Below are 20,895 nucleotides of genomic sequence, written 5' to 3'. Positions count from 1 at the left end.
ATATATATATGTAATATCAATGAAGAAAGAACGTAATATATTTTTCTTGTTCTATTGGAAAACTACTTCTAAAAGTATATAAATATGAGAATTTATATCTGTTGACAAGCTTAATAAATAATAATATATATTATAAATTTCTAAACCAGACGGTGGTGGCGCACACCTTTAATCCCAGCACTTGGGAGACAGAGGCAGATGGATTTCTGAGTTCATGGCCAGCCTGGTCTACAAAGTGAGTTCCAGGACAGCCAAGGCTATATAGAGAAATCCTGTCTTGAAAAAAACAAAAAAAAATTCTGTCAAATGATACCATTATTAATACTTTTATTATTATGAAGAAAGTGATAAAACATGTTAATATTCAGAACAAGCATCAAGTACTCGCTGATATAATAATTGTGAAAAATTATCAAAATTGTATTGCTTTTTATCTTGAATGATTATAAGTCAATGTTGATCTTCTATAGTTATCTCCTTGGATACACACTTTCATATTATATACTCATCATCCAGTTATTTTCTGTGTATTGCCTTATATGATATTTCATGTATGTATGTGTATGAGTGAATGAGATCATATGAGTGAAACATTGTATACATCTGATGATCAGGGGTCAACATTGGTTGTCTTCATCTTCCATCTTGTTTAGGGCAGAACATTTTGTTTCCATTGTATATTTCATGCTGCCTGTGGGTTTTCAATAAAATGCTTGTCTCCATTTCCCATTCCACCATGGAGATCTTATTCAAAGGCTACCATGCCCAACTTTATGTAGGTAACGAGGATCCAAAATCATATCACATATTTATAACAAAAGCATTTTTTCCACTCAAACATGTCACCAGTCCATTTATTCCTATGTCTGAATCACAAATAGTATAGTGGATATAGAAAACAGTTAGCAAGTAATTGATAAATTAGTAAAAGGAAATGAAAATGATACTATCCGTCTGTATCTCCCTGAAGTGTGTCTCAGTAATGACTATGTATATTGGCTTCTTTTCAAAACAAGATGATTAGTTTCTATTTTTATTAAGAAATTGTAATTAAGAGACCTGACTACCTTTTTTGGATAGATGTGTATTTGAGTGTCTATTTTCTGTGTAAGACCCATGAAAAGGTGCATGATAAGAATTTAGTTTTTGTTCAACTGTTTATACAATAATGTTTAAGGTATATGGTCTGCATTACCAGAAAATAATTTTGTTTATTTTCACACTAATAAAAATTTCAAGGTAGTAACTCAAAACAAATATGATTTACTTATCTTTCTAGTTCTGAGGACCATCCTGATTTTCCATTTTTGGATGAATACTAACATGGAGGTCCCTGTCATGCCTTGTGCCAGAAGTCACTACATGGGAAGACTGTATAGAAAGGATACTCTCAAAATGTGATGATTGCATATCACCCTCATCCTAACTTCTGAGCAATTCTGGCTCTGCTGAGTCTATAATCTTAAGCAAGAAAGCAAAAACTATATATATTTCCCCCTTTCTAAGAAATAAAAGAATCATTTTTCTTTAGCATTTATGTTTGCCAGCTTATATTATTTATGTATTTTAATTTATCCTGATCCATTTGCATCCTGGAAGGATTTACCTAGAAATATGTGTGTAGTGATTGAACTAATAAAAGACATTTTACTAACATATCTGATATAATGGTGAAGATAATTATCATTCTCTGGGAAGCAGTATTAGCAAGTATTTATTAATAGTTTTTTTAATTTATTTTTTAATTAGGTATTTTTCTTTTCCATTTTTATTAGATATTTAGCTCATTTACATTTCCAATGCTATACCAAAAGTCCCCCTTACCGCCCCCCCCCCCCACTTCCCTACCCACCCACTCCCCCATTTTGGCCCTGGCGTTCCCCTGTACTGGGGCATTAATAGTTTTTTCTCTGGTATTTCAAGAATTAGAAATCATATCTTGTATAGTCTAGAAAGTGTCCCAAACACGCAAAAGGAAACCTTGAGTACTAATGTTTCTCCAGGAACTCAGACTGAAGTATCCTTGAGAGAGGGTTGACAGTTTACGGGAAACCAAACTTCAAAACACATGAAGATTCTGAAGAAGGGAAATTTGGGAGATGCATGCCAAGCATGTCTCTTCTTAGGAGGTGCATCGGTTTTAGAGATCAGAATGTGCCCAGGAAGAGCGATACATTGTTCATAAATAAAGACCCTTATTTAAACTCTTTAATGTCTTTATTTATTTATTTATTATTTTAAAAAAATTTTATTAGGTATTTCCTCATTTACATTTCAAATGCTATCCCAAAAGTCCCGCATACCCACCCCACCACTCCCTTACCCACCCACTCCCCCTATTTGGCCCTGGCATTCCCCTGTACTGGGGCATATAAAGTTTGCAAATCCAATGGGCCTCTCTTTCCAGTGATGGCTGACTAGGCCATCTTTTGATACATATGCAGCTAGAGTAAAGAGCTCCGGGGTACTGGTTAGTTCATATTGTTGTTCAACCTATAGGGTTGCAGATCCCTTTAGCTCCTTGGGTACTTTCTCTAGCTCCTCCATTGGGGGCGCTCTGTGCCATCAAATAGCTGACTGTGAGCATCCACTTCTGTGTTTGCTAGGCCCTGGCATAGTCTCACAAGAGACAGCTATATCAGGGTCCTTTCAGCAAAATCTTGCTAGTGTATGCAATGGTGTCAGCATTTGGAAGCTGATAATGGGATGCATCCCCGCATATGGCAATCACTAGATGGTCCATGCTTTCGTCACAGCACCAAATTTTGTCTCTGTAACTCCTTCCATGGGTGTTTTGTTCCCAATTCTAAGAAGGGGCAAAGTGTCCACACTTTGATCTTCGTTCTTCTTGAGTTTCATGCGTTTAGCAAATTGTATCTTATATCTTGGGTATCCTAAGTTTCTGGGTTAATATCCACTTATCAGTGAGTACATATTGTGCAAGTTCTTTTGTGATTGGGTTACCTCATTCAGGATGATGCCCTCTAGGTCCATCCATTTGCCTAGGAATTTCATAAATTCATTCTTTTTAATAGCTGAGTACTACTCCATTGTGTAAAAGTACCACATTTTCTGTATCCATTCCTCTGTTGAGGGGCATCTAGGTTCTTTCCAGCTTCTGGATATTATAAATAAGGCTGCTATGAACATAGTGGAGCATGTGTGCTTTTTACTGGTTGGGACATCTTCTGGATATATGCCCAGGAGAGGTATTGCGGGATTCTCCGGTAGTATTATGTCCAATTTTCTGAGGAACTGCCAGACTGATTTCCAGAGTGGTTGTACTATCTTGCAATCCCACCAACAATGGAGGAGTGTTCCTCTTTCTCCACATCCTCGCCAGCATCTGCTTTCACCTGAATTTTTGATCTTAGCCATTCTGACTGGTGTGAGGTGGAATCTCAGGGTTGTTTTGATTTGCATTTCCCTGATGATTAAAGATGTTGAACATTTTTTCAGGTGCTTCTCTGCCATTCGATATTCCTCAGGTGAGAATTTTTGTTCAGCTCTAAGCCCCATATTTTAATGGGGTTATTTGATTTTCTGGAGTCCACCTTCTTGAGTTCTTTATATATATTTGATATTAGTCCCCTATCCGATTTGGGATAGGTAAAGATCCTTTCCCAATCTCTTGGTGGTCTTTTTGTCTTATTGACAGTGTCTTTTGCCTTGCAGAAGCTTTGAAACTGTATGAGGTCCAATTTATCAATTCTCAATCTTACAGCACAAGCCATTGCTGTTCTATTCAGGAATTTTTCCCCTGTACCCAGATCGTCAAGGCTTTTCCCTACTTTCTCCTCTATAAGTTTCAGTGTCTCTGGTTTTATGTGGAGTTCCTTGATCCACTTAGACTTGACCTTAGTACAAGGAGATGGGAATGGATCAATTCGCATTCTTCTATATGATAACCGCCAGTTATGCCAGCACCATTTGTTAAAAATGCTGTCTTTTTTCCACTGTATGGTTTTAGCTCCCTTGTCAAAGATCAAGTGACCATAGGTATGTGGGTTCATCTCTGGGTCATCAATTCTGTTCCATTGGTCTACTTGTCTGTCACTATACCAATACCATGCAGTTTTTCATCGCAATTGCTCTGTAGTACAGCTTTAGGTTGGGCATGGTGATTCCATCAGAGGTTCTTTTATCCTGGAGAAGAGGATTTGCTATCCTAGGTTTTTTGTTATTCCAGATGAATCTGCCAATTGCCCTTTCTAATTCGTTGAAGAATTGAGTTGGAATTTTGATGGGGATTGCATTGAATCTGTAGATTGCTTTTGGCAAGATAGCCATTTTTACTATATTGATCCTGCCAATCCATGAGCTTGGGAGATCTTTCCATCTTCTGAGATCTTCTTTATTTTCTTTTTTCAGAGACTTGAAGTTCTTATCATACAGATCTTTCACTTCCTTAGTTAGAGTCACGCCAAGGTATTTTATATTATTTGTGGCTATTGAGAAGGGTGTTGTTTCCCTAATTTCTTTTTCAGCCTGTTTATCCTTTGTGTAGAGAAAGGCCATTGACTTCTTTGAGTTAAATTTTATATCCAGCTATTTCACTGAAGTTGTTTATCAGGCTTAGGAGTTCTCTGGTGGAAGTTTTAGGGTCACTTGTACATACTATCATATCATCTGCAAAAAGTGATATTTTGACTTCTTCCTTTCCAATTTGTGTCCCCTTGATCTCCTTTTGTTGTCTAATTGCTCTGGCTAGGACTTCAAGTATAATGTTGAATAGGTAGGGAGAGAGTAGACAGCCTTGTCTAGTCCCTGATTTTAGTGGGATTGCTTCCAGCTTCTCACCATTTACTTTGATGTTGGATACTGGTTTGCTGTAGATTGCTTTTATCGTGTTTAGGTATGGGCCTTGAATTCCTGATCTTTCCAAGACTTTTATCATGAATGGGTGTTGGATTTTGTCAAATGCTTTCTCCTCATCTAACAAGATGATCATGTGGTTATTGTCTTTGAGTTTGTTTATATACTGGATTACGTTGTTGGATTTCCATATAGTGAACCTTCCCTGCATCCCTGGGATGAAACCTACTTGGTCCGGATGGATGATTGTTTTGATGTGTTCTTGGATTCGGTTAGGGAGAATTTTATTGAGGATTTTTGCATCGATATTCATAAGGGAGATTGGTCTGAAGTTCTCTATCTTTGTTGGGTCTTTTTGTGGTTTAGGTATCAGAGTAATTGTGGCTTCATAGAATGAGTTGGGTAGAGTACCTTTTGTTTCTATTTTGTGGAATAGTTTGTGAAGAACTGGGATTAGAAATCTTTGAAGGTCTGATAGACTCTGGACTAAACCCATCTGTTCCGGGGCTTTTTTGGTTGGGAGAATATTAATGACTGCTTCTATTTCTTTAGGGGATATAGGACTGTTTAGATCATTAACCTGATCTTGATTTAAATTTGGTACCTGGTATCTGTCTAGAAACTTGTCCATTTCATTCAGGTTCTCCAGTTTTGTTGAGCATAGCCTTTTGTAGAAGGATCTGATGGTGTTTTGGATTTCTTCAGGATCTCTTGTTATGTCTCCCTTTTCATTTCTGATTTTGTCAATTAGGATGCTTTCCCTGCGCCCTCTAGTGAGTCTGGCTAAGGGTTTATCTATCTTGTTGATTTTCTCAAAGAACCAGCTCCTTGATTGGTTGATTCTTTGAATGTTCTTCTTGTTTCCACTTGGTTGATTTCACCCCTGAGTTTGATTATTTCCTGCTGTCTACTCCTCTTGGATGATTTTGCTTCCATTTGTTCTAGAGATTTTAGGTGTGTTGTCAAACTGCTAATGTGTACTCCCTCTAGTTTCCTTTTGGAGGCACTCAGAGCTATGAGTTTTCCTCTTAGAAATGCTTTCATTGTGTCCCATAAGTTTGGGTATGTTGTGGCTTCATTATCATTAAACTCCAAAAAGTCTTTAATTTCTTTCTTTATTTCTTCCTTGATCAAGGTTCATTGAGAAGAGTGTTGTTCAGTTTCCACGTGAATTTTGGCTTTCTATTATTTATTTTGTTATTGAAGATCAGCCTTAGTCCATGGTGATCTGATAGGATGCATGGGACAATTTCAATATTTTTGTATATGTTGAGGCTTGTTTTGTGACCAATTATGTAGTCAGTTTTGGAGAAGGTACCATGAGGTGCTGAGAAGAAGGTATATCCTTTTGTTTTAGGATAAAATGTTCTGTAGATATCTGTCAGATCCATTTGTTTCATCACTTCTGTTAGTTTCACTGTGTCCCTGTTTAGTTTCTGTTCCCATGATCTGTCCATTGGTGAAAGTGGTGTGTTGATGTCTCCCACTATTATTGTGTGATGTGCAATGTGTGTTTTGAGCTTTACTAAAGTTTCTTTAATGAATGTGGCTGCCCTTGTATTTGGAGCATAGATATTCAGAATTGATAGTTCTTATTGAAGGATTTTACCTTTGATGAGTATGTAGTGCCCCTCCTTGTCTTTTTTGATGACTTTGGGTTGGAAGTAGATTTTATTAGATATTAGAATGGCTACTCCAGCTTGTTTCTTCATAGATTTGCTTGGACAATTGTTTTCCAGCCTTTTATTCTGAGGTAGTGTCTATCTTTTTCTCTGAGATGAGTTTCCTGTAAGCAGCAAAATGTTGGATCTTGTTTGTGTAGCCAGTTTGTTAGTCTATGTCTTTTTATTGGGTGTTGAATCCATTGATATTAAGAGATATTAAGGAAAAGTAATTGTTGCTTCCTGTTATTTTTGTTGTTAAAGTTGGCATTCTGTTCTTGTGGATGTCTTCTTTTAGGTTTGTTGATAGATTACCTTCTTGCTTTTTCTAGGGCATGGTTTCTGTCCTTGTATCCTTGTATTGTTTTTTTTTTTTTTTAATTATCATTTGAAGGGCTGAATTCATGGAAAGATAATGTGTGAATTTGGTTTTGTCGTGAAATACTTTGGTTTCTCCATCTATGGTAATTGAGAGTTTGGCTGGGTATAGTAGCCTGGGCTGGCATTTGTGTTCTCTTAGTGTCTGTATAACATCTGTCCAGGCTCTTCTGGCTTTCATAGTCTCTGGTGAAAAATCTGGTTTAAATCTGATAGGCTTGCCATTATATGTTACTTGACCTTTTTCTTTTACTGCTTTTAGTATTTTATCTTTATTTAGTGCATTTGTTGTTCTGATTATGATGTGTCGGGAGGAATTTCTTTTCTGGTCCAGTCTATTTGGAGTTCTGTAGGCTTCTTGTATGTTCATGGGCATCTCTTTCTTTAGATTTGGGAAGTTTTCTTCTATAATTTTGTTGAAGATATTTGCCCGCCCTTTGAGTTGAAAAATCTTCATTCTCATCTACTCCTATTATCCGTAGGTTTGGTCTTCTCATTGTGTCCTGAATTTCCTGGTTGTTTTGAGTTGGGATCTTTTTGCATTTTCCATTTTCTTTGATTGTTGTGCCAATGTTCTCTCTGGAATCTTCTGCACTGAGATTCTCTCTTCCATCTCTTGTATTCTGTTGTTGATGCTCAAATATGGTTCCAGATTTCTTTCCTAGGGTTTCTATCTCCAGCGTTGCCTCACTTTGTGTTTTCTTTATTGTGTCTACTTCCCTTTTTAGGTGTTGGATGGTTTTATTCAATTCCATCACCTGTTTGGTTGTGTTTTCCTGCAATTCTTTAAGGTATTTTTGTGTTTTCCCTTTAATATCTTCTACCTGTTTAGCAGTGTGCTCCTGTATTTCTTTAAGTCCTTCTTGAAGTCCTTTACCATCATCATGAGATATGCTTTTAAATCTGGGTCTAGCTTTTCGGGTGTGTTGGGGGGCCCTGGACTTCGTGAAGTGGGAGTGTTGCGTTCTGATGATGGTGAGTGGTCTTGGTTTCTGTTAGTCAGATTCTTACGTTTACCTTTCGCCATCTGGTAATCTCTGGAGTTAGTTGTTATAGTTGTCTATGTTTAGAGATTTTTCTTCTGGTGATTCTCTTACCTTCTATCAGCAGACCTGGGAGACTAGCTCTCTCCTCTGAGTTTCAGTGGTCAGAGCAGTCTCTGCTGTCAAGCTCTCCTCTTACAGGGAAGGTGCACAGATATCTGGCGTTTGGACCTCCTCATAGCCAAAGATGAAGGCCCAAAACAGGACCTTTCCCAGAAGCTGTGTTGCTTTGGCCTGTCACAGAAGCTGATAGCTTCTGTAGTCCTGATTCTCACCTGTGCAGACTACTTTCTGCGGAGTCCCAGAACCAAGATGGCTCCCGGAGATCCTGAGGCAAAAGCCACTTGGGCCAGGTGGACACCTGTCCTCTGGCCGGGAAGGTGGCCGGATGTCTTGAGCCCGATAATGGCGCTGCCTCAGAAGCTCTGTGGCTCTTGCCTCTCCCAGAAGCAGTTAGCTTCTGTACTCCACACTCCTACCTGTGCAGACTACTTTCTTTTAATGTCTTTTTTAAAGATAGTATTTATAAGTATTTTTATTTATTATTAATTTTTTTACATTTATTTTTTATTGGCTATTTTCTCTTTTTGCCTTTCAAATGTTTTTCCTTACCAGGAATCTCCTTTGGAAACCCCCTATCCCTTCCTCTACGGTGGTGTTTCCACCCATCCACCCACACCTGTCTTCCAGCCCTGGCATTCCCCTACACTGGGGCATTGAACACACACAGATATCCAACAAGGCCATCCTCTCCCACATATGTGGCCAGAGCCATGAGTCCTTTCATGTATACTCTTTGTTTGGTGGACCAGTCTTCAGAAGCTCTGGGGGTCTGGCCATTTCACAATATTGATTCCCTCCATGAGGGTGCAAACCACCTCAGCTCCTTCAGTCCCTTCTCCAACCCCTCAGTTGGGTCCCCCAAACCCCTGCTCAGGCCAGTGGTTGGCTGCATCTGCCTCTGTATTTGTCAGGCTCTGGCATAGCCTCTCAGGAAACATACATATCAGGCTCTCATCAGCAAGTACTTCCTGACCTCCACAATAACATCCAGGTTTAGTGACTGCAAAGGGGATGGATCTCCAGGTGAGGCAGTCTCTGTTCCATACTTTGTCTCCGTATTTCCTCCTGTGAATATTTTGTTACCCCTTACAGGAAGCACTGAAATATCAAAATTTTTATCTTCCTTCTTCATGAGCTTCATATGGTCTATGAATTGAATCTTGTGTATTCCAGACTTTTGGGCTAATATCCATTATCAGTGAGTGCATATCATGTGTGTTCTTTTGTGACTTAGTTATCTCACTCAGGATGATTTTTCAAGTACCATCCACTTTCCTGGGTTTTTACATGAAGTCATTGTTTTTAATAGCTGAGTAGTATTCCATTGTGTAAATGTACCACATTTTCTGAATCAATTTGTCTGTTGAGGGACATCTGGGTTGTTTCTAGCTTTTGGATATTATAAATATGGTTGCTATGAACATAGTGGAGGATGTTTCTTTATTACATATTGGAGCATCTTCTGGGTATATGCCCAGGAGTGGTATAGCTGGATCCTCAGGTAGTCCTATATACAGTTTTCTGAGGAACTGCCAGCCTGATTTTCAGAGTGGTTGTACCAGCTTGCAATCTCACCAGCAATGGAGGAGTGCTCTTCTTTCTCCACATCCTCCCCAGCATCTGCTGTCACCTGAATTTTTGATCTTAGACATTCTGACTGAGGAAAGGTGGAATCTCAGGATTATTTTGATTTGCATTTCCCTGACGACTAAAGATGTTAAATATTTCTTTAGGTGTTTCTTAGCCATTTGAGTTTTCTCAGTTTAGAATTCTCTGATTAGTTCTGTTCCCCATTTTTAAATGGGGTTATTTGGTTTTCTGGATTCTAACTTCCTGAGTTCTTTGTATGCATTGGATATTAGCCCTCTATCTGATGTGGGATTGGTACAGATCTTTCCCCAATATGTTGGTTGCTGTTTTCTCCTATTGACAGAGTTCTTTGCCTTAGAGAAGCTTTGAAAGTTTAATGAAGTCCCATTTGTAGATTGTTGATCTTAGTGTGTAAGCCATTGGTATTCTGTTAAGAAACTTTCCCCCTGTGCCCATGTGTTCAAGAATCTTCTCCAATTTCTCTTCTATTAGATTCAGTGTACCTGGTTTTATGTGGGCGTTCTTGATCCACTTAGATTTGAGCTTTGTACAGGGAGATAAGACTGAATCAATTGGCATTCTTCTACATGTTGACTGCCAGTTGAACCAGAACCATTTGTTGAAAATCCTGTCATTTTCCCACTGGATAGTTTTAGCTCCTTTGTCAAAAATCAAGTGACCATAGGTGTGTGAGTTCATTTCTGGGTCTTCAATATTATTCCATCGATATACCTGGCTGTCAATGTACCAATACTATGTAGTTTTTATCAGCATTGCTCTGTACTACAGCTTGAAGTCAGTGATGGTGATTCCCAAAGAAGTTATTTTATTGTTGAGAATAGTTTTCACTACTCAGGTTTTTTGTTATTCCAAATTGATTTGAGAATTGGTCTTTCAAACTCAGTGAAAAATTGAGTTGGAATTTTGATGGGGATTGTATTAAACCTTGAGAATTCTTTTTGATGAGATGGACATTTTTACTATATTAATCCTGCCAGTCCATGAGCATTGGAGATCTTGCCATCTTCTGAGGTCTTCTTCAATTTCTTTCTTCAGAGACTTGAAATTCTTGTCATACAGATCTTTCACTTGTTTGGTTTGTGTCACAAATTTTATATTGTTTGTGAATATTGTGAAGGGTGTTGTTTCCCAAATTTCATTCTCATCTTGCTTATCCTTTGAGTATAGGAAAGCTACTGATTTATTTGAGTTACTTTTATATCCGGCTACTTTGCTGAAGTTGTTAATCAGCTGTAGAAGTTCTCTGGTGGAATTTTTGGGGTCACTTAAATATGCTATCATATCATCTTCAGATAGTGATATTTTGACTCCTTCCTTTCCATTTTGTTTTCCTTTGACAACCTTTTGTTTTCTAACTGCTATAGCTAGAACTATGTTGAATAGATAGGTAGAGAGTAGGCAGCTTTCTCTACTCCCTGATTTTAGTTGGATTGCTTCAAGCTTTTCTCCATTTAGTTTGATGTTGGCTACTGGTTTGTGGTTTATTGCTTTCACTATGCTAACCTATGAGCCTTGATTTTTTGATCTTTCTAAGACTTTTAACATGAAGAAACAGATTTTTTTTTCAAATGTTTTTTCAGCATCTAATGAAATAATCATGTTTTTTTTAGTTTGAGTTTCTTAGTTTAGTGGGTTACATTATTAGTTTTCTGAATATTGAACCATCCCTGCATCCCTGAGATGAAAGCTACTTAATCATGGTGAATGATCATTTTGATATGTTCTTGGATGTGGTTTATGAGTATTTTAATGAGTATTTTTACATCAATATTGATAAAGGAAATTAGTCTGAAGATCTCTTTTGTGATATGTCTTTGTGTGGTTTTGGTAAAAAGCTTAATTGTGGATTGATAGAATGAATTGGGTAGTGTTCCTTCTGTTTCTACTTTGTGGAATAGTTTGAAGAGTATTGGTATTAGGTCTTCTTTGAAAGTCTGATAGAATTCTGAACTAAACTCATCTTGTCCTGAGCTCTTTTTGGTTGGAAGACTTTTAACAACTGCTTATGTTTCTTTAGGGGATATGGGACTGTTTAAATGGTTTATCTGGTCATGATTTTATTTAATATTTGGTATCTGTCTAGAAAATTTTCTAGGTTATCCAGATTTTCCAGTTTTGTTGAGTATAGGCTTTTGTAATAAGATCTGATTTTTTTTTTAATTTCCTCAGTTTCTGTTGATATGTCTGTCTTTTCACTCCTGATTTTGTTAATTTGGATATTGCCTCTGTGTCCTTATATTCATCTGGCTAAGGATTTATCTATCCTGTCGATTTTCCCAAGGAACCAGCTCCTGGTTTTGTTGATTCTTTGTATAGTTCTTTTTGTTTCTACTTGGTTGATTTCAGCTCTGTTAGATTATTTCCTTCCATCTATTCCCCGTGGGTATATTTTCTTCTTTTTTTAATGGACATTTTCTTTGTTTGCACTTCAAGTGTTATCCCCTTTCCCAGTCTCCCCACCCTAGAAACCCTCTATATCATCCCCCTTCCCCTGCTGCTATGAGAGTGTTTCCCCAAGTTCCCACCCACTCCTGCCTCCCTACCCTCACATTCCCTTACATTGCGGCATTGAGCCTTCACAGGACAAGTGCCTCTCCTACTATTTATGCCCAACAAAGAAATCCTTTGCTACATATGAATCTAGAGACATGGGTTTCTCCACCTGTACTTCTTGGTTGGTGGTTTAGTCCCTGGAATCTCTGGGAGAGCTGGTTGTTTGATATTGTTGTTTTTCCTATGAGGTTGCAAACCCCTTCAGCTCCTTCAGTCTTTTCTCTAACTCTTCCATTGGGGACCCAGTGCTCAGTCCAATGGTTGGCTTCAAGCACCCACCACTGTATTTGTCAGGCTCTGACAGAGCATCTCAAGAAACAGCTATATCACACTCCTGTCAGCATGCACTTCTTGGCATCCACAATAGTGTCTGGTTTTGGTGACAGTATGTGGGGTGGATTCCTACATGGGGCAGTCTCTGGATGGCCTTTTCTTTAGTCTCTCCTCTACACTTTGTCTCCATATTTCCTCCCATGAGTATTTTCTTGCCCCTTCAAAGAAGGACTGGAGCACCCATACTTTGTTCTCCCTTCTAATAAAGCTTCATGTGATCTGTGAATTTTATCCTCTGTATACTGATCTTTTGGGTTAATATCTGCTTATCAGTGAGTGCACACCATATGTGTTCTTTTGTTACTGAGTTTCCTCACTTAGCATGGCATTTTCTAGCTCCATCCATTTTCCTCTGAATTTCATTAATTGATTGTTTTTACTAGCGGAGTAATACTTCATTGTGTAAATGTAACACATTTTCTATATCCATTCCTCTGCTGAAGGACATCTAAATTCTTCTCAGCTTCTGGCTATTAAAAATAAGTGCCAATACCAAAAATGTATAAAGAACTCAAGAGTTAGTCTCCAGAGAACCAAACAATCCTATTAAAATTTGAGTAAAGAGCTAAAGAAAGAATTCTTAACTTAGGAATCTCAAATGGCTGATAAACACCTAAGGAAATGTTCAATATATTTAGTCATAAGAGAAAGGCAAATCAAAATAACACTGAGATCCCACCTCACACTAATCAGAATGGCTAAGATAAAAAACTCAGGTTATAGCAGATGCTAGGGAGGATGTGAAGAATGAGGAACACTCCTCCATTGCTGGTGGGATTGCAAGCTGGTACAACCACTCTGAAAATCAGTCTGGAGGTTCCTCAGAAAATAGGACATAGTACTACCTGAGGACCCAGCTGTATCACTCTTGAACACATACCCAAAAGATGTTACAAATCCATCAACGTAATCCAGTATATAAACAAACTCAAAGACAAAAACCACATGATCATCTCGTTAGATGCAGAGAAAGCATTTGACAAAATCCAACACCCATTCATGATAAAAGTCTTGGAAAGATCAGGAATTCAAGGCCCATACCTAAACATGATAAAAGCAATCTACAGCAAACCAGTAGCCAGCATCAAAGTAAATGGTGAGAAGCTTGAAGCAATCCCACTAAATTCAGGGACTAGACAAGGCTGTCCACTCTCTCCCTACCTATTCAACATTGTACTTGAAGTCCTAGCCAGAGCAATTAGACAACAAAAGGAGATCAAGGGGACACAAATTGGAAAGGAAGAAGTCAAATTATCACTTTTTGCAGATGATATGATAGTATATATAAGTGACCCTAAAAATTCCACCAGAGAACTCCTAAGCCTGATAAACAGCTTCAGTGAAGTAGCTGGATATAAAATTAACTCAAACAAGTCAATGGCCTTTCTCTACACAAAGGACAAACAGGCTGAGAAAGAAATTAGGGAAACAACACCCTTCTCAATAGCCACAAATAATATAAAATACCTTGGCGTGACTCTAACTAAGGAAGTGAAAGATCTCTATGACAAGAACTTCAAGTCTCTGAAGAAAGAAATTAAAGAAGATCTCAGAAGATGGAAATATCTCCCATGCTCATGGATCGGCAGGATCAACATAGTAAAAATTGCTATCTTGCCAAAAACAATCTACAGATTCAATGCAATCCCCATCAAAATTCCAACTCAATTCTTCAATGAATTAGGAAGGACAATCGGCAGATTCATCTGGAATAACAAAAAAACTAGGATAGCAAAAACTCTTCTCAAGGATAAAGGAACCTGTGGTGGAATCACCATGCCCGACCTAAAGATGTACTACAGAGCAATTGTGATAAAAACTGCATGGTACTGGTATAGTAACAGACAAGTAGACCAATGGAACAGAATTGAAGACCCAGAGATGAACCCACACACCTGTCGTCACTTGATCTTTGACAAGGGAGCTAAAACCATCCAGTGGAAAAAAGACAGCATTTTCAACAAATGGTGCTGGCACAACTGGCTGTTATCATGTAGAAGATTTCGAATCGATCCATTCCTATCTCCTTGTACTAAGGTCAAATCTAAGTGGATTAAGGATCTCCACATAAAACCAGAGACACTGAAACTTATAGAGGAGAAAGTAGGGAAAAGCCTCGAAGATATGGGTACAGGGGAAAAATTCCTGAATAGAACAGCAATGGCTTGTGCTATAAGATCGAGAATCGATAAATGGGACCTCATAAAATTGCAAAGCTTCTGCAAGGCAAAAGACACTGTCAATAAGACAAAAAGACCACCAACAGATTGGGAAAGGATCTTTACCTATCCCAAATCAGACAGGGGACTAATATCCAATATATATAAAGAACTCAAGAAGGTAGACTCCATAAAATCAAATAACCCCATTAAAAAATGGGGCTCAGAACTGAACAAAGATTTCTCACCCGAGGAATACCGAATGGCAGAGAAGCACCTGAAAAAATGTTCAACATCTTTAATCATCACGGAAATGCAAATCAAAACAACCCTGAGATTCCACCTTACACCAGTCAGAATGGCTAAGATGAAAAATTCAGGTGAAAGCAGATGCTGGCGAGGATGTGGAGAAAGAGGAACACTCCTCCATTGTTGGTGGGATTGCAAGCTTGTACAACCACTCTGGAAATCAGTCTGGCAGTTCCTCAGACAATTGGACATAGTAATACCGGAAGATCCAGCAATACCTCTTCTGGGCATATATCCAGAAGATGCCCCAAACGATAAGAAGGACACATGCTCCACTATGTTCATATCAGCCTTATTTATAATAGCCAGAAGCTGGAAAGAACCCAGATGCCCCTCAACAGAGGAATGGATACAAAAAAATGTGGTACATTTACACAATGGAATACTACTCAGCTATTAAAAAGAATGAATATATGAAATTCCTAGCCAAATGGATGGACCTGGAGGGCATCATCCTGAGTGAGGTAACCCAATCACAAAGGAACTCACACAATATACTCACTGATAAGTGGATATTAGCCCAGAAACTTAGGATACCCAAGATATAAGATATAATTTGCTAAAAACATTAAACTCAAGAGAACGAAGATCAAAGTGTGGACACTTTGCCCCTTCTTAGAATAGGAAACAAAACACCCATGGAAGGAGTTACAGAGACAAAATTTGGAAGTGTGACGAAAGGATGGACCATCTAGTGATTGCCATATCCAGAGATCTATCCCATGATCAGCTTCCAACCGCTGACACCATTGCATACACTAGCAAGATTTTGCTGTAAGGACCCAGATATAGCTGTCTCTTGTGAGAGTATGCCAGGGCCTAGCAAACACAGAAGTGGATGCTCACAGTCATCTATTGAATGTACCACAGGGCCCCCAATGGAGGAACTAGAGAAAGCACCCAAGGAACTAAAGGGAACTGCAACCCTATAGGTGGAACAACAATATGAACTAAGCAGTACCCCGGAGCTCTTTTCTCTAGCTGCATATGTATCAAAAGATGGCCTAGTCGGCCATCACTGCAAAGAGAGGCCCATTGGACTTGCAAACTTTATATGCCCCAGTGCAGGGGAATGCCAGGGCCAAAAAGGGGGAGTGGGTGGGTAGGGGAGTGGGGGGGGGGTATGGGGACTTTTGGTATAGCATTAGAAATGTAAATGAGCTAAATACCTAATAAAAATGGGAAAAAAAAGAAAAAATATATAACAAGGACACATGTTCCACTATGTTCATAGCAGCCTTGCTCATAATAGCCAGAACCTGGAAAGAAACCAGATTGCCCTCAACAGAGGAATGGATACAGAAAATGTGGTACATTTTCCCAATAAAGTACTACTCAGCTATTAAAAACAGTGACTTCATGAAATTTGTACCCAAATGGATGGAACTAGAAAATATCATCCTGAGTGAGGTAACTAAGTCACAAAAGAATATACATGGTATGTCCTTACGGGTAAGTGGATATTGGGCAAAAAATTCAGAATACGCATGGTACAACTTATAGACGTTATGAAACTCGAGAAGAAGGAACCCCAAAGTATAATCATGGAAGATAGAGGGTAGCAGGGACTTGGAAGGAAGAAAGAAGGGGGAGGAAAAAGAAGGGCAGGATCAGGTGTGGGAGATGGAGGAGATGTATAATGGATCAGGGAATTGAACAGAGGTGTATAGCAATGGGGGATGCGGAGCTGGAATTAGCCAACAGAAAGTCCCAGATGCAAGGAAAACAAGAGGCTCGCAAGACCCAATGGAGATGACATTAGCTGAGAAACCCAAAAAGTAGAGAGAGATCTTGTAGAGACCATATAGAGAGTTTAGTCACTGACCAGAGTTGAGGGGTAGGGCCACCCACTATTCTCAGATTTTTAACCCAGAATTGCTCTTGTCTAAAGCTAATACAAATGGAGCAGAGACTGAAGGAATGGCCATCCAGAGACTGTCCCACCTGAGGATCCATATTGTATGTAGGCACCAAACCCAGACACAATTGCAAACAAGTGCTTACTGAAAAGAGCCTGATAGAGATTTCTCCTAAGAGACTCTGCCAGAGCCTGACAAATACAAATGTGGATGATTGCAAGAGGACAGAAGGAGCTGAAAGGGTTTGCAACACCATAGGTAGAATAACAATATAAACACACCAAATCCCCACCCTCTTCTGAGCTCCCAGTGACTAAACCACCAACCAAAGAATATGCATGGAGGGACCCATGGCTCCAGCTGCATATGTGGCAGAGGATGGCTTTATCTGGCATTAATGAGAGTGAAGCTCCTTGGTCCTGTGAAGTCTTGATGCCCCAGCATATGGGAATACCAAAGCAGTGAGGAGGGAGTGGGTTGATGGATGGTGGAGCATCCTCATAGAAACAGGGATGAGGGGGTGGGATAGTGGTTTGTAGAGGAGAAAGCAAGGAGGATAGCATTTAAAATGTAAACAATGTCTGGGTTTGGTGGCTGATTATGGGACGGATCCACAGGTCAGGTAGTCTCTGGATAGTCCATCCTTTCATCTTAGCTCCGAACTTTGTCTCTGTAACTTATTTCATGGGTACTTTGTTCCCTATTCTAAGGAGGAATGAAGTATCCACACATTGGTCTTCTTTCTTCTTGATTTTCTTGTGTTTTGCAAATTGTATCTTGGGTATTCTAAGTTTCTGGGCTAATATCCACTTATCAGTGAGTGCATATCTAATGACTTCTTTTGTATGTGGGTTACCTCACTTAGGATGATATCCTACAGATACATCCATTTGCCCAAGAATTTCATAAATCCATTGTTTTTAATAGCTGAGTAGTACTCCATTGTGTAAATGTACCACATTTTCTGTATCCATTCCTCTGTTGAGGGACATCTGGGTTCTTTCCAGCTTCTGGCTATTATAATAAAAGGCTGCTATGAACATAGTGGAGCATGTGTTCTTATTACCAGTTGGAACATCTTCTGGGTATATGCCCAGGAGAGCTATTATTGGATCTTCCATTAGTACTATGTCCAATTTTCTGAGGAATCACCAGACTGACTTCCAGAGTGGTTGTACAAGCTTGTTATCCCACCAGCAATGGAGGAGTGTTGCTCTTTATCCACATCCTTGCCAGCATCTGCTGTCACCTGAACTTTTGATCTTAGCCATTCTGACTGATGTGAGGTGGAATCTCAAGGTTGTTTTGATTTGCATTTCCCTGATATAGCTGTCTTGTTTGAGGTTATGCAGTGACTGGCAAATACTGAAGTGGATGCTCACAGTCATCTATAGGATGGAACACATGGCCCCAAATGGAGAAGCTAGAGAAAGCACCCAAAGCTGAAGGGGTCTGCAACCCTGTAGGTGGAACAACGATATAAACTAACCAGTACTCCAGAGCTCTTGACTCTAGCTGCATATGTAGCAGAAGATGGCCTAGTCGGCCATCATTGGGAAGCGAGACCCCATGGTATTGCAAACTTTATATGCCCCAGTACAGGGGAACGATGGGGCCAAGAAGTGAAAGTAGGTGGGTAGGGGAGCAGGGTAGGGTGAGGGTATAGGGAACTTTCAGAATAGCATTTGAAATGTAAATAAAGAAAATATCTAATAAAAGAAAAGTAAAAAAAGAAATGTAAATAAAACAACCAATAAATAAATCTTTATGTAGTAAATCAGAATGAGAACAGACATGACCTGGTAGATGGAATATTGTAATGTCTATTTTGAAACAGTGGCTATATTTTGATTAACTCTTGAAGAAAAACACAGAACTGGAAAGGAAAGACAAAGACTGGATATTGGAACAGAGTGTTGATGTGTTCCACAAAGGAAACATTAGCAACAATTAACAACCAAAAGAGAGAGAGAGAGAGAGAGAGAGAGAGAGAGAGAGAGAGAGAGAGAATGAGAGAGAGAGACAGGGAGAGTTTGAACATGTGGAAAAGGAATTCTTTAGCATGATAATATTTAATAAAAAAGACAAACAGTTTATAAGAAGATATTTCAGCAAACATGTCAGAAGGTGAGTTTCCAGAATACAAAAGAATTAAAGGATTGATAAAATGTTTGAGTGTCCACACTGTTTTGTGAATGCTAGGCTGCTTGAATTTGAACATGGAAAAATTAGTTTTCATGTTTTGATATTTCCCTGGCTGGCAGTCCAATTTTCCTGCTGAATTTTCCAGAGTGGATTGTGTGTTCCTGATCTAAGATTAAATATGAAAGCTCTGTTCACAAAATTGGAAATTATCTTTAAATTGTGTGACGTGGTGTGGTAAAGATGAGGTGAGTTTCCAGGAGAGTTAAGAAATTCAGAGATGACAGAAAAGACAGTAACTGTTCAGAAAACAATGCATCCTACTCCTATAGCCAAGGAGCATCTGTAAACCTCTAAAGCCTGAGAGATACCAGTGTTGATATAAGAGAACTATACAAGAACATACTAACATTACTGGGCTTGATGTGCCAGGGAAATATTTCTAATATTAGAACAATAGCCTATGCAAATGAGGTTTATGTGGAGTCTCTGCAAGGGCCAAAGTTATTTTATTTAACTTAAAATGTTTATTATTGTTAAAGAAAAATACCTATTTTAGATGAAAAGACATTTAACTCTCTATAGAGGCAGGAGGCGAAAAGATACTTGACGTAAGATAAATGCAAAGTGGTTGAATAGCTGACTGTTGAAAAACATGTGTGCAAGAAAATACAAAGTAAAGTACAACTAATATGAAGGGTTAAATCACCTAGTTCTGCTGTCTCATCTTATCCGTGAAGAAAGGGATATGTCATTTACATGGGGATGCAGCTAACATTCATTTTCTGATTCCATTGCTGCTGCTGTGATAAATATGGTGATCAAAATCAACTGAGGGAGAACAGGAATTTTTCTATCTTACAATCCCACTTATCAGTCTCTCAAGAAGGGCAGCCAAGACAGAAACCCTAACAGATATTCATATTAATCAACAGGTCCAAGCAGGGAAAAATTTTTTTTTCATGTGCTGCCTATTTTTTATGCTAATACTCAGCTAAGTTTCTTAACCTTATTGCTTTCTATTCCTGTCCAAACTCATAAAATGGTGCTACCCACATTCAGTGGATATTTTTATTTCAGTTATCAAGTTGACAATTTCCCTTCTGACATGCCTACAAGCTACCGAGTCTAGATACCTCCTCATTAAGGTTCTCTTTCCAGGCAATTCTAGTTAGCACCAAGTTAACAGTTAAAATTAACCAGAAAAGTTCAGTGAAATTCTGACACCAAGTTTTAATTTTCAACCTAATCTTCGCTCAAGGTAACCATGCAAACAATGGCAATTCTATGAAGGATAAAAACTCTTAAAAAGTACACATGCCAGAAAATATAAAATAGAAGGGCTAATTAGACAAGTGTCCTGAGTTGGATATGTACTGCATATGGTGAATTTGTGTGGGTGAGGCAAACCCATAACCTCAGCCATCACATGAAAGTTCTCTTTGATCCTCACCTCAATGAGACTCTTCCTGGAACGGGAACCAAAGGGCAATCTGTATGGGCAAATACTATTTTATTTGCAGAACAAGGTCTAGAGGTTTTCAGAAATTAAAGTGAGAGGTTAGAATCCACTGTGCTTACTGGATTATACTTTTACAATCCATTTCTGGTCAGGGACTATTTAACTGAGCAATAGGAGACCTATTTCTTAAACTTTGAGTTCACACTTATCTTCTGTGCAACAGTTTGATAATTATATATAGAGAGATAGTGTGAAGATAATAATAAGAAGTGATTACATTTTAGTGTAAATATCATGCCAAATGTGAAATATTGAGTGTAACACTTCAGCTTCCTTCTTGGTAAGTCTGTGAGTATCCTTACACCTGAAAGAGAATAAATGGTATCCTGAGATGGAAAGTATTTATTTATACCTCTGCTAACTAATAGAGGTTTTTTTTCTAAATTTGATGTATAAGACAACAATTTCAAATTTTAATGTAGCCATAGTTTCCATGAAAAATTAACT

General features: G+C 38.6%; 1 protein-coding gene across 4 annotated transcripts in view; it reads left to right on the top strand.

The window, feature by feature from the left end:
• Akr1c20 (aldo-keto reductase family 1, member C20) overlaps positions 1-1,649 on the top strand; it is a 36,499-nt gene extending 34,850 nt beyond the window's left edge. For 3 of the 4 annotated variants that reach the window (XM_030247130.1, XM_006516466.1, XM_006516465.1), the window contains exon 9: positions 1,280-1,533. In XM_030247130.1, the coding sequence (XP_030102990.1) occupies positions 1,280-1,322 (43 nt within the window). In that variant the 3' untranslated portion in view covers positions 1,323-1,533. Of the gene's footprint in view, positions 1-1,279 lie in introns of all 4 variants that reach the window. The other variant, NM_001311132.1, reaches the window with a different exon arrangement.
• The last annotated feature ends 19,246 nt before the right edge of the window (positions 1,650-20,895 follow it).

Source organism: Mus musculus, chromosome 13 (genome assembly GCF_000001635.26).
Source record: "Mus musculus strain C57BL/6J chromosome 13, GRCm38.p6 C57BL/6J".
Taxonomy (NCBI): Eukaryota; Metazoa; Chordata; class Mammalia; order Rodentia; family Muridae; genus Mus; species Mus musculus.
The sequence above is the reverse complement of the archived record's forward strand: the minus strand, read 5'-3'. Positions and strand labels throughout refer to the sequence as shown.